General features: G+C 41.1%; 2 protein-coding genes across 2 annotated transcripts; one reads left to right on the top strand and one right to left on the bottom strand.

The window, feature by feature from the left end:
- Positions 1-956: 956 nt before the first annotated feature.
- LOC149273788 (gem-associated protein 6-like) lies at positions 957-1,972 on the bottom strand. Its single transcript, XM_089506016.1, has 2 exons — positions 1,845-1,972; positions 957-1,332 (listed from the first exon to the last, which is right to left on the bottom strand). Exons 1-2 carry the CDS (start codon positions 1,970-1,972, stop codon positions 957-959), a joined length of 504 nt encoding a protein of 167 aa, XP_089362142.1.
- A 4,285-nt stretch (positions 1,973-6,257) lies between these two features.
- Positions 6,258-10,426, top strand: LOC149273787 (serine/arginine-rich splicing factor 7-like). Its single transcript, XM_089506014.1, has 8 exons — positions 6,258-6,285; positions 7,068-7,248; positions 7,493-7,672; positions 8,782-8,856; positions 9,055-9,156; positions 9,237-9,290; positions 9,784-9,816; positions 10,372-10,426. Exons 1-8 carry the CDS (start codon positions 6,258-6,260, stop codon positions 10,424-10,426), a joined length of 708 nt encoding a protein of 235 aa, XP_089362140.1.
- Positions 10,427-14,273: the final 3,847 nt, after the last annotated feature.

The following is a 14,273-nucleotide window of genomic DNA, read 5'->3' as shown; positions in this document are numbered from 1 at the left end:
GGCAAAATCTCGGTAAAACATCTACCCATGTCTAACTGGCTAGAATATGCGGATCAGCAGAGAAAAATATAAAGAACTAGTAATGATTTGTTTTGATGGCACATGTTAAATGCATTTTCTAAGAGGATTGTGTAAACACGTTAACAGTTAGAAACATCTTAGTTTGCGTCATCACTGTCTCACATTTATAATACATGCTGCCTAAAATTGAACAATAGTTTTTTTTGTTTCACTTGGGTGTTTTTAGATGCTTGTTCCTTGTGTATCAAATAATAGAATCATCTACTTGTTGTATATGGCTTAAAAGAACATCAGTCACAGCTCCTAATTATTTAAGCTACAGTAAAACACATCTGCAGTCATTTGGTTTGTTTTTTTTACCGTGTACCATCTCCTATGTTAAGGACAATGTTTGTTAAGGTTCTTTGACGAGGTTGGGGGTTACCGAAAAGAGTCAGGAGGAGAATAGTGAGGATATTGAGGAGGCATTGCTGTCCCGGGCCATAAAACACAAACTAACTTTAAAGTTCACTCTTCTGAATCTAAACCTAACTATGGCCACGGAACTCCATGAAGTTTTTTTGATATTTCATTCAGAGGAATTTGTAAGAACGAAACAAACATTGTTTCCCAATTACTGTTGGCCATACACATAAAGATCCTAAAAAAAGCAAACGGTGTATTAATTTGCTGTGAATTCATTTAATATTTGAAGATGTTTCTGAGGGGTTAGTGGAGCCGAGCTGTCAACACAAGACATACATTCAGAAAGTTTAGACTTTGGAGGCATCAGTGATGGTGCCTTAGTTGAAAAACAGCACAGGCCATTATATACTTTTGATACTTAAGTATTTTTGGATGTTGCCAAAAATGCTTCCCACGAGGATACCTAGGCCACTGTACAAGATTAAGTGCAATATCCTCTAACCACAATGAGACAATCGGTGTGGTTTCTCTCACTGGCTTGTCACATAGTTCTGTAGAAGTCCCTGGATGCGGGAGAGTATTATTTCGTTACTGCTGCAGCAGTTGTCTGGCCCATACGGGGGGTCAATGGTTAACACACCAGCCACACACAATGTTCTCTGTGATTCCCCTTCTTCAGTCACCGGGATATTGTTTTGCTCCAACCATGACTTTAAGCTGATTTTCTTTGCCTCTAAATCTTCTTTGCTGTGATGGCTGGTGACATCTTGAAGAGTGAATAGATTTGCAAGTCTTTCTGTAGTTGCTTCGTCTGCATCATTTAAGACTTCTACTTGCTGTACGACATGTCCCATGACCACACGCACCAAGGGTTTCTGATTGCCTTCGAAGTTGGCCAGCACAATGCTTTATAACAAATAAATAAAAAAACGGTATAGAAAGTGTATTTTGCACACAGCCTACAATAAACCCAACCATTTTGTTGGTGGCCCTCACTATAAAGACTTTGCCATTAGAGGACTTATTATTAGAGGAAATATATATTATGACATCCTGCAAGTTCAATATGTTACAGCGGTTCCCAAGTTTCAGACATTTAAGGTATTTCATAAGTGATGTCCACTAATTTGCAGGAGTCCTCTACTAATTGCTCAGGAGGGTTGAGCTGGTCCTGTATAACGCTTTTATTGAAGCAAGGTGACTAAGAAATCACACAGATTTAAATATGCCTTATAAAGAGCCATCAGGGTTACTTATCCAGCAGAAGGTTACTTGGGTCCAACCTGTATATCTCCAGTCAACTCCTTTTGATAATTAACCCCAATACATAAGCAAAGTATGTAGACTTTGTTACTTGTTACTTTTATCACCTTAAACATTTACACACACACACACACACACACCCCCCCAACATTTACCTTGCAGAAACCGGGTCAATGGTTATAACAAATCCCTGGAATTCATTGTTCTCGCCAGCTGAGACTTTCACCTCTTTGTTGACATAGGCCTGCCATTCCAAGGGGGTTTTGTTATACCACTCTGCCATTCCCCAAATATCCTCTTTCCCTGAAACAAAGAATCACATTTTCCAGGTCATACAGGCACACCTACAAAACATCAATTCTCAAAACAATCTTTTAAAAATCACGTGTGAAATAAAGGCATAGATCCTGTATAGTGTGATTTGTAATGCTTATAACGTGTACAGTTACACATATCTAATTGCATTTGTTCTGAATGAAAGGGTGTAACCCTAGAAATAAAATGCACAGCAAAGAAACTGTAGGAAAGCTTGCGATCGGTAATTAGCATTTGCCACCTAAGTACTAGAATTCATGTGCAATGCAAATGAAGTCCCAGAACACAGTTCACTAACACGAGCGATGAATAGCTGGCTGCTACCTGGAGCGCAGGCTGTCTGTATTGTTATCTATACGTTCGAGGTCACGGCTCTGCATAAAACTTCGCAATGCTAATAGCCCTGGCGATACGAGCACACCCCCTACACATTTACTTCTTGTTTCCCGAACTCATGGTGGGGCTCAGCACTAATGCACAGCATCAGTGATGTCACTTCCTGCGAGACGTGCCCTTAGTGAAGCCACTTCCAGTACTCTTCCTCTGAAACGTATATGTAGTAGTTGTGCGCTGCATGGATTGGATACACCCAGTATCCTCACTGAGGGGTTAACAGGTGGGTCAATAACCCATTCTCTACCTAAATGTATGGCTTTATCCAATGCCTTTGTAATATTAGCCCCAGAGAAGAGAGTCTCTAGGTAAAGCTCATATAAGCTTCTGAGGAAAAGGAACAAGGAGAGCCACCTGTAAGATATAAATAAATAAAGCTGTGCCAAATATGTGTGTGTGTGTGTGTATATATATATATATATATATATATATATTATAATCACTGTAGACAATCCCAGCAGACCAAGGGTTTATGTGAAGGCTCAAGAGGAGGATTCCAAGTATGTGAATGGAAAAAAAAAAAATCATAGTGTAATCCAAAAGATCATATTTATTACTACAAACAAAACAGAAAAAATGTTGGCACAATGTTATATTTTTCTTTCACTGGTGATGCATGTCACTGATTCTTTTTTATATTGTTCCCACCTAAGCTTCTGAAATCTGTTTATGTAGAAGGTCTTCTGGGGCTCAAAAAGCTTGGTTTAGATGCGGTGCAATAGAGGAGATCCTGGTATGGAAGAAAAAAGATACCCATATAAACTGCTCTCTCCTGGTTCACTTCCTACCTCTCTGATCGTACCTTCAGCGTCTGTCTCCAGTAACACTTCCCCTGCCCCTCTCAGTGGGGGTACCCCAAGGCTCAGTTCTAAGACCCCTTCTGTTCTCTCTTTACACTTCCTCGCTTGGGAAACCTGAAACTCAACCTCTCCAAAACCGAACTTCTCATCTTCCCTCCCTCCAATGCTAACACTCCCCCATCAATTTCCCTCATTGTTAATGGTGCCATCATCTCCCCGTCTACTCATGCACGCTGTCTTGGTGTCACCCTTGACTCTGACCTCTCGTTTACCCCCCACATTAAGTCTGTCTCTAAAAACATTGCCCGCATCCGTCCCTTTCTAATACAGCATGCCATTAAGGCTCTCATCCATGAACCTTATCATTTCCCGTCTTGATTGTTGTAACTCTGTCTTAGCTGGTCTCCCTCTTAACCGTCTCACCTCTCTACAATCCACCATGAATGCTGCTGCCAGATTTATCTTCCTCTCCCATCGCTTTACTAACGTCTCTCCCCTGTGTCAGTCTCCTCACTGGCTGCCTGTGCGCTTCAGGATTCATTTCAAAATCACAAAGGTGTTGTTGAATGCTTTGATAGAGGCATTGCAGCAACCCTGGCTGGCTGAAGAAAGCAATCTCTGATAAATTTCTAAGCTCGCTTAATAGCATGACATGCCAGGCACGTCAACGGAGACGAACTACATGCATTTCGGTAACTGGCACGTCAATTGTCGTCAAGGGGTTAATGGTATTAAAATGACCCTACAGACACTCCAGAAGATCCCATAGACGTATTGAAACAGACACGGGGGAAAATGTACTTCTAGAGTGTAAGCTCTATCTAATGTATCAGTTTGTCCTAGTTCTAGTCTTGTCATACCCTTTGAATGTAGGTATTGCAAGAAGCTATTTGTCAATTGTAAAAACGCTATATAAATAAAAGATAATCATAATAATTAAAAGGACTAGTTGACAGTGATAATCTGAGGAGAGAAAAAAAAGTGTATTGTAGTAACGGAATTACTTTATTTCCCCTATAATACACCCTAATATCAGTAGTCAATCAATGTATACAATTTTAAAATACAAAGACGTGCTAAAAATGTCTTAAAGTTAAAAGTAGACTCTTTCAAAGTACAAAACAAATAACCTGTACTTGACGACCTTTGTATTTATTCATGTCACTGCCTAGCAATGCCTCGCCCTGTTAAACAGTCGGTGCAGAATGTTACATAGATCTGTACCATACCTGGGAACTTTCTAAATGAGCAGACCCTGAGGCTTTTGAAATATCAACCCTTTAACAGCCCGTTGTGAAGTTTCTATGCAGCGGCTTGTCAAAAGTATAAACCAAATTATAATGCTATACAAGTAAGAAGTGAGTCCGACGCAGTCTCGCTCGCAGAGACTAGGTCCTCGCAGGGTCCAGAAAGAACATCATAGGGGACCTATTTGTCTGTGTACAGTGGTATATTCCGGCCTAGGACTACAAGGCCCAAGCCTAGTCAATGAGCCAGTTATAAGTGATCTCACCAACCGACCCATTAACCCTATGGAGATACATGACAAGTCAGCACAGCCCTCCATAGTGTCCTTCCTTTAAAAGTATAGCGCATAGATATGACCATACCTGGGAACTCTTCGGGTTTGACCCAGAGATTGCCGGGTGAACCACCACTTCTCCGGGTCAAGACCCGAATCCTCCGGGTCGCGGGGTCTTGACACGCCCCTGCTCCCCGCCCAGAAGTTCAGAGGTATGGAAATGACATTATGTTCTAATGCTTGCTAATAATGGTTCCCTGGGCTAGACCTAGGGCAGTACTAAAGGTAAATACGCCACCATGAGAAGACTCATTCCCCCACAAACTTGTTCTGTACCAGTATGTTGTAGTATGATCGTGTTACTAACTGGGTATATTGTTAATATTGTGAATTTTGTAATCTCCATCATTGTAACAGTGCTACAGAATATGTTAGGTTCTATAAATAGAATGTATACAAAAATAGGGGAGCACACAACCTAAAAAGCATAAAAGTCATACACATTTAGATTTCGTGTTGCTGCCAGAATAATAATGACCAACAAACACACAAAACGAAGCCAGAATTAACCACCCACCAACGTCAGCAGGACCTCATATCCGCGTCCATCAAGTGGGGCTTCAGGTAGCCAGAGCCAGAGAATTCCCAGGTATGAGCACATACCCAGCGAGTACCATTCAAAAACAAAACACCCATCTAACGCAAAAATGTTGGGGATTTTTTACATTACATGGCCAAACTTTCAGGTTGAACACCCCTCCGGCAATGCAGGTGCCTCATTAATGGCGCCCAGAGAAGGCTTTAAATTGCATGACAGTCTTTCTTTTTTGTGTTAAAATGCAGTGCAGTTCCACCGAATCAGCTCCTTAGTAAGCAATATATCCCCGAAAAATTAGGTAGGACTTGCCAAACTTGGGGTACATTGACGTAGTGGCAGCTAAACAATATATAGCCATAAAGCGTGACGGAATCGCCAATATTTATGCTTTAGATAGGTGCTTTTGAAATTGTATTTGCTGGCTAAGTGCTGAATTCTTGCTGTTTTCTGCGAGTAAAATGTAATAATAGAACTCTATATATTGGCTTTAATAATAAGCACCTCATGCAGCCACCATATGGTCAAAAGCAACTGGAAATAAAACCCCGGTTAAAACAGGTAAGACCTGAAGAGTTTCAGTTCACATAATTTTTTTAAATATAAAATGTTTTTCCAAATTATTATTATATTTTTGTCGCAGAAAACGTTCGAAATGCAAATTAATTACAAGGAACCGGCCACCATAATAAAGGATCACGTTGCCGCTCGTTCCCTGCAAACACAAAGGGTATGGGTTACTGTAGCCATGGAAATCAGAGAACATTCCCGCCTCCTCTGTAAATGGGGTGTTGACTAATATGACGTGCACCCCTCTCTGCCAATCGGGAGTTCACAACGTATTTTCCGACCGTTGACTCCCATATAAAACGTGACGCGCTACGCGAGCTTATTCTGGTTTTTGTCGTGCTTGCGAGGTGGGAGTTAAGGGGTGAGGCGAAATATGTCGCGGTACGGGCGTTACGGAGGAGGTAAGATTAAGTATTCGGTGTGTCCGGTTGCGTTGTAGCGCGAACATTCTGTGTAAGAAATCATTCCCAGTGTGTGCTTGTCCAACGGGCTCTTAGGAAGCTGGCGTAAAGCCGCCATTTTGTTGGGTGTTCTAGTCACATGGCTTGCGCTTTGTGCGCTAGTTTTGTGCACGCTGTTAATGGCGTCTGAACCGTATCACGTAAATTCTTCTTTTAAATCCCTGTGTTTACGTTTGTATCAGTCCTGCTTGATGTACATACGTACTTGTGCTGAATTCCGACATAGGCGCCTTTCTTTACATTTCCCCTCTTATGCTTCTTGTAGTTACGGCCCTAGAACTGTTTCCGCCTCCCTGCCTCTCACTTCCTGAACAGGCTGCAGCAAGCCCTGTTAAAACCGTCCAGCACTGCTCTCGTTTTAGGCGGGAGAGATCATGGCCTTATGCTGAATGAATTTCACCTTTAAAATGAAAGACTGCTGCTTTCGTGTCCAAGCTTTTACCTTGGCATGACTTGTATTTGCAGGGCTCTATTTCCTTACCACCTTATATGAAACTGCTTTGATTTTGTCTGTTATTGTGTAATGCGTTGATGCCCTATTTTGTAAGTACTCCTACGGTGTCCCTTAGTGGCCAATGTTCCGGTCTGTCAGGGGACTATAGCCAACATTGGTAATTATAATCCAATTGCATACATGCATCCCTTACTACTCCAACACTGTCCCTTACTGATGTTGCATGAAGGTTTAGTTAGTGTAATTTTTTTTCCTTTTCTTTATTTAGAGGCCAAGGTCTATGTTGGAAACCTAGGCACTGGTGCTGGTAAAGGCGAGCTGGAACGTGCATTCAGTTACTATGGACCGCTGCGTACCGTGTGGATTGCAAGAAACCCACCGGGTTTTGCATTTGTTGAGTTCGAGGACACAAGGGATGCGGAAGATGCTGTGCGAGGGCTTGATGGAAAGTATGTATAACCTTCTCGGCTGCAGTTACATGTATCCTAACGTACCTCTAAAGCTATTTCAGAACTTCATAACCTGATAAGTCAGCAGGAGCCATCCAAATGTTTCACAGTGCAATTGGGTTTTTATACTGTAATTCTCATTGTGTAGTGGTCAGGCAAAAGTCTGTAGACTGCTGATTTGTCTTGATTAGTTCATAGGCTGTACATTCTACTGTGCAAACTTGAATATATGTATATTCAACAGAGTGATTTGTGGATCCAGAGTTCGTGTGGAGCTATCGACTGGCATGCCTCGACGTTCACGATATGATAGACCTCCTGCTCGTCGCCCATTTGACCCCAGTGATCGATGCTACGAGTGTGGTGAAAAGGGTCATTATGCATATGACTGTCAGAGGTATAGCAGACGCAGAAGGGGCAGCAGGTATTCTTCCTGGACTAGGGTAGCTTATTTGCTTGGGTATTTAGAGACTGGAGTAAATGCTGTGGTAGTTAAAAGCAGCAGTCCATGTCTGGTACAGTGTTTGAGGTTTGGCAAACTTTAACCACTGATGCCTTAATTTAAAAAAAAAAAAAAAAAAAAAATCCAGGTGAGAATTTTATTGGGTCAACTTATCTTAGTATAAGGCTGGGAACTGGTGGACATTGCATGTGAAATCTGATGTTATAGAAGTGAGTGAGTGCACCAGAACAACTTGGACTTGGTATATAAATCAATCACTGATGCTGTGTTTGCTAGAAAGGGCGTTATGATTTAGCACCAGATATTAACAGTGGACTGCTGCTTATTTGTTCTGGTGCTTTATGGCTTATGTAATTACTTTCACATGTTTAAAATATATTAATAATCAACCTGGTCAAAACCTTACAGGTTTCTTCGTTTGAGTCAGTCGCCTTGATTCAGAATGTCACGAGCCTTAAGATTTCTTGCTGAGGCGCCTTGCAAATCCGACCTTATGATTCTGCTAGACCTTGAGGTGATCAGCATAAGAGGCCAGATCCCCTCAAGCCTTCTACATCTAGATCCACCTTTAAGATTCTGTAGAGGCCAGAAAACATGATCTACTGTGATCGCCGTATCAGTAAAATTGGCATACATTTGGGGCACCCCTCCGGTTTAGAAAGAACTTCAGATTGACCAGATTCCCACCTAGAAAAACCTTCATGCGTCAATCAAGCCTCACCTGGCTCATGTGGCTGTCAGTTTGATCGTCGTTAGATTGAAGATCACCTTCAGTAGATTCAGCGATCGGCTGGTAGATCCTTCTAGACCGTCTAGATCTTCTAGACCTTGGGCCAAAGAGGGTCGACCTGCAGACATGCAAGGTTTATTTTACATACAAATTACACTATAAATTTTGCATTTTAATGTTAGCTTAAAATGGAATGCCTTTTATTAACAAGTTTCTTCTAGGTAGCTCTTTTCAAGATGTAGGCTTCCTGATAATAAGGCACTAAGTGTCTATGATCATACAGACTGCAGTGTTCCATGTCTGTCTTGAATGTTGAATAACTTGGCTTTCAACTACTTAGGTCCAGGTCTCGATCTCACTCAAGATCACGTGGAAGGAGGTATTCCCGTTCTCGCAGCAGAAGCCGTGGCAGGAGGTGAGTTTCTCAGTAACTTGGCTGTGTACTGTGTTGCAGAGATTCTTCCGGCTTAATTGTATTCTGCCATTGACAAAACTAATTGGCTACTAAATGTGTGATCCTATTTATCTAAATAAAATTGTGTATAACCTTAACACTAAGATGGCTGATTCATTGGGCATTCTAGTGCTTCAAAATAGCTTTTCCTTTCTCCAGGTCTCGATCTGCTTCTCCTCGCAGATCAAGGTCAGCATCTCCCCGCCGATCCAGGACTGGCAGCCCACGCAGGTCAAGATCAGTTTCTGTTAAAAGATCAAGGTAACTGCATTGTACCTACATCCCTGTAACTACAGTTAACAAACATTGCAAAGCCGGCACTAACTTTATTTCCTCCTTAGGTCTAGATCCAGATCTAGGTCAAGATCCAGGTCTGTTTCACGTCCAAGAAGCAGGTAAGTTTACAAATACTGTTACTGTACAGAAACTTGTCACTTTAGAGTGTAAGCAAATCTGCTAAACATGGGACTGTTGCCATGGCTTCTTGCAATGGGGCAGTACTCTGACTTAATGCTCTGCTTGTCCTGAATTGTCAACAGAGCACCACTCACAACCTACTAGTCTGAGCCAACCAAGGGGGTCATAGTGACTTCTGTGAGGCCTACTTGGCACTTCACAAGTTTCCCTCTAGATAGTGTTATGGTAATGTTTGCTTTTGGGTTCAGGGTAATGGAAACTGATGCTTCTGCATACACTTCAGAGTCATTGTGCAGGCATCTGTGATGAGCCAGTGTATATATCAAATTATCTAACAGGTAGGCTTGGTTCAGTTTGCGTGTGTCCTAAGCCTAATTGGAAAGATGAGTACATGTGCTTTGAACTGTTTTCCGGCAGATCTTGCATGGTAAATTTCTTTTTTTTTTTTTTTTTTTTTGTCCCCCCAAACAGATCAAAGTCTAGATCTGCTTCTCCAAAAAGAAGGTAACTATCTTTTTATTCATATTTTGCACCTTAATACCACTAGGAGACGAACAATGAAGTGAACTGTCTTCCAAAAGTGCTATTTACAGTATTAGTATGGGTTTTGCATGTTGCTACTGCCACTCTGGTGACCTAGATTTTTCATCCATTTTCTATGGCTTACCACAAGGCAGTATAAGGACCATTTTTTTTTTTTTGAGTCTCATATGTTTTGTCAAAATGGTGCAGGAACACAAATATTTAACGGTCCATCATATGGAAACTAGAACCAATTCAAGACTAAATCACTATAGGTAAACTTGACATTTATGCACTGTCCTGTTAGGAATGCTGCCGAGTACCTTTACCTTAAAATAGAACTTTGAGGTACAAAATAGATGACGGACATGGTAGCTGTACAGCTGGAATAAATGCTGCAATACCTGGAATCTTTAAATGACCACTTCAGCGGACCTCAAATTCTCAATGGTTCCCCCTGTGCCCTGCACTAAATTGTTAAGATGGTTACACAACCTTCGGTCTCTTCTATTTCAGTGATGTGATTGTCTCTTGCAGCCGCTCTCCTTCTAGGAGCCCACGGAGGAGCATAAGTCCAGAAAGGAATGGATAGATGACATGGTGGTCTGAAAGGAATGTGTAAATGAGTCTCCAGATATCCTGCATTGGACAACTTGGGTTTATTTTAAACTTTGTTACTTCACTTCAGTAGACTAGCGTACCATGTATGTTCCCTCTCATCTGAAGGTGAAAAACTTTTGTATCTCGAAATTAAAGTGTTATTAACTAATGTGAATGGCTTGTCATGACTTAGGGTCTTCTCTCAAAATGTTGCAGGGAATGGCAAAGTTGCATGGGTATTTTTTTTTTTAATTTTTTTTATTATATATAGATACCTGCTTGTATATATGTTACATGCCTGGTGTGCAAGTCATATCTTGTCCTGACTTCTGCTGCCAAAGGGATTTTGCTCTTGATTAGTTTCATACTTTTATGTGCAGAATGTTCATTTTATTTCAGAGACCGTGAAGAATTCCGCAATCTCTGCATACAGAGCTTTAAACCTTGTAACTTTAAATGGGTTTCAGAACACTGGCATTTGACGTGATCTAAATAAAATGTTACCATTCAAGGATTGTTTGGACTTGTATGTAAACTGCCTTAATGTCATGATTAAATAAAACCAAAATCTGACATGTACAAAGTAAGGTGTTAACTTGATACTCTACCCTAGTATTTTAAAAATATTAAATTAACCCTGCAGATTTCAACTTTTGAGGGAAGATTAATGTAGGCCCTGAGGTGGCTGAAACTGCAGATCCTGCGTTAACTGCACCGTTCAGCCATAACATTATGACTGTCAGCAGGTGTAGTGAATAACATTGATCTTGTTATGCTACCTGTCAGTGGGTATTAGGCAGCATGTGAACATTTAGTTATCAAAGTTGATTTGTTAGCAGGACAAATGGGCAAGTGTAAGGTTCTGAGTGACTTTTACAAGGGGTCAGATTATGATGGCAAAATGACTGGGTCACAGCATCTCCAAAACTGCGGCTATTGTGGGGTCTGCAGTGGTGCATAGAAGCAAAAGCAGTGACATGGTCACGTGCAGCCAATGCTCACTGAGGCGCATGGCTGGCCTCTAGTCAAAGCCAACAGGTGAGGTATTGTAGCTCCAATAACCAAAAAAAACTATCAGAACACGCCATTCATCACGCTTCAAGTTACAGTCCTTAACCCCTTCGTGACAAAGGCTGATTCTATTTTTTGTACCCTTCGTGACAATGGCTGTTTTATCGTTTCTGCGGTGTTTGTGTTTAGCTGTAATTTTCTCTTAACCCATTTACTAAACCCACACAAGTTATATATAGTTTTTTTCAGGACAAGAAGGGCTTTCTTCAGACACCATAATTTTTTATATATGATGTCATTTTCTATAATAAAAATAATAAAATATGACGAAAAATTGAAAAAAAAATAAAAATTTCTCACTTTTATTTGAAAAATCTTTTATTCATCATAAAAAACTACTGAAAAAACCTGCTAAATAGATTCTACTATTTGTCCCGAGTTTAGAAATACCCAATGTTTTTATGTTTTTTTTGCTTTCTTCTACACGTTATGGGGCAATAAGTACAAGTAGCGTTTTGCTATTTCAAAACCATTTTTCTCTGAATCTGGTAATTCTGTCTCCATGTGGTATTTGGGGCATCTTTGAAGCCAGCAAATTAAATTTACCCCACCAAACCATATATTTTTGAAAACTAGACACCCCAGGGTATTTTAGATGCTGATAGTTTAACCCTTTCCATGCACTAATCCTACCACCAACCCTTGTCAAAGTTTGTGATAGTAATTGTTTTTGCTGTTTTTTAAACATACTTTGTACTTCAGGTGTAAAATTACAGCTCCTGGTATATGTCACTGTCACACAACACCCCGATATGTGTTCAGCAACATCTCCTGAGTACATTGATACCCCACATGCATGGGTTTGTCAGATTGTTTGGGGGCAAAAGGGCCAAATTTGGAACATGCCTCCTCAGCCGTATACCGCTGCATGGCAACAATTGCAGCAAAAATAGTAGGGAAGGAAAGGGTTAATGGCTCTAATAAAAAAAATTAAAAAAACCCTAAAAAAAAGTACAAAAAAAAATAAAAAGTAAAAAAAAATGTAAAAAAAAAGAACCCCAAAAACAATTGCCACTATGCAAGATCACTGTTTATGCAGTGATCAATGGCAATGAAGGGGTTAATATTAAATGGGTGGCTCTTATAAGAGCCTTTGGATCAATAATAATATATATTATTGAGAATACCTAAAAACACACTGATCTGTCTCTCTCCCTCACTAGAAGCAAGTGAAGGAGGGAGGCAGATCCAATACTGATCAAAGGCAATGTTTAGAAAACATTGCCTTTGATTTATCAGATCATGATCACTCTTATGAGTGATCTGACCACTAGGGGTGTTATTCACTGGATGTCCATGACATCCAGCAACACCCCCCCCCCCGATGATGACAGCAGGCTCCGCCCCCGGCTTGATGGGCGCCGCCATCTTGAAACACCGCATGTGTTTCGAAGACGCCGGCACCGGGAAGGTAAGTTGAGCATTTAGGAAGCGATCGCGAGTCGCTTCCTTTGCTAAACAGGTGTTGCAAAGATGCCTCGATACTGAGGCATCTTAGCAACACCAGCTAAGCAAAGGAAGCGACTCGCGATCGCTTCCTAAACCCGTTTTTCGGCGGCGGGCGCCGCCATGTTTGAAAGACGTGCAGTCTTTCAAACATGTTTTTTTATTTGCTCCTAGGAGCGATCGGGGGGGGACGGGAATGTTTTTTTTGGTGTTGCTCAATGCCTCGATGTCGAGGCATTAGAGCAACACCGTTTGAGTGAAAAAATCGATCACGGATCGATTTTTTCACCCGTTTAAAGACGTGCCGGTCCTGGCACGTCAATTGTCATAATCGTCACGATTTTCGGTGACGTGCCCGGACCGGCAATTGTCATCAAGGGGTTAAAGGATCTGCTGTGAATGTGCTGGTACCAGATACTCAGATGTCGAACACATTTGGGTGTTCAGCAGTTATATACCAAGGGCTGTAAATTCATACCTAAAGTACAATTCCCCCCCCCCTCAAATAGTTTGATGGGGTAAATTAAACTGGCTGGCTTCCAAGATGATGTAATTGGAACATGGGGCAGAACGACCACATGCTAAAATTACAAGTTGAAAACCTAAATTGCGCATTTCTCAAATGTGGCTTTTTAGCCCCCCAAATAACATGACACACCTATGAATGGGTGATATCACTAAATTTATACCTGAAGTACAATTTGTGATAAAACACAAATTACGATCAGTTTTACAAAGTGGTAGACCAACTTTAAAGATGTCCCAAATAGCACATGGTGGCAGAACGACCAGATTTGGTAAAAAATGGCTGTGAAATCGTAAAACACTACTTATAGGGCAATAACTTGCAAAAAAAACACAAAACCTGCTCTAGTTGGTCGGAAGGGCCCTTCCTACAGTATTTTAAATTGGCACGGGGAGAAAGGAGCATATCGGGGGCACGTGAAATCGAGGCTGCTTGCACGGACTAAAAGCTGCAGTATCCGTGAGAGGTAAGTGGGGCGGGAATGTTTATGTTAGCATAGATGTGTAATTGTGTGTGGGTGTGCATGGATGCCTGATTCTGTGAGGGAGAGCATGGATGTCTGTGTGAGGATGTGTGGGTATTGTGTGAGCATGCGCAGTATCTCACAAAAGTGAGTACACCCCTCACATTTTTGTAAATATTTTATTATCTTCATGTGACAACACTGAAGAAATGACACTCTGCTAGCTGCAATGTAAAGTAGTGAGTGTACAGCCTGTATAACAGTGTAAATTTGCTGTCCCCTCAAAATAACAGCCATTAATATCTAAACCTTGGCAACAAAAGTGCCAATATT

The sequence above is a fragment of the Sceloporus occidentalis genome, unplaced genomic scaffold, assembly GCF_023333645.1.
Source record: "Sceloporus occidentalis isolate IW3139 unplaced genomic scaffold, rSceOcc1.0.p SCAF_360, whole genome shotgun sequence".
Lineage (NCBI taxonomy): Eukaryota > Metazoa > Chordata > Lepidosauria > Squamata > Phrynosomatidae > Sceloporus > Sceloporus occidentalis.
Note: the sequence above shows the minus strand (reverse complement) of the source record. Positions and strands in the feature narration are given on the sequence as shown.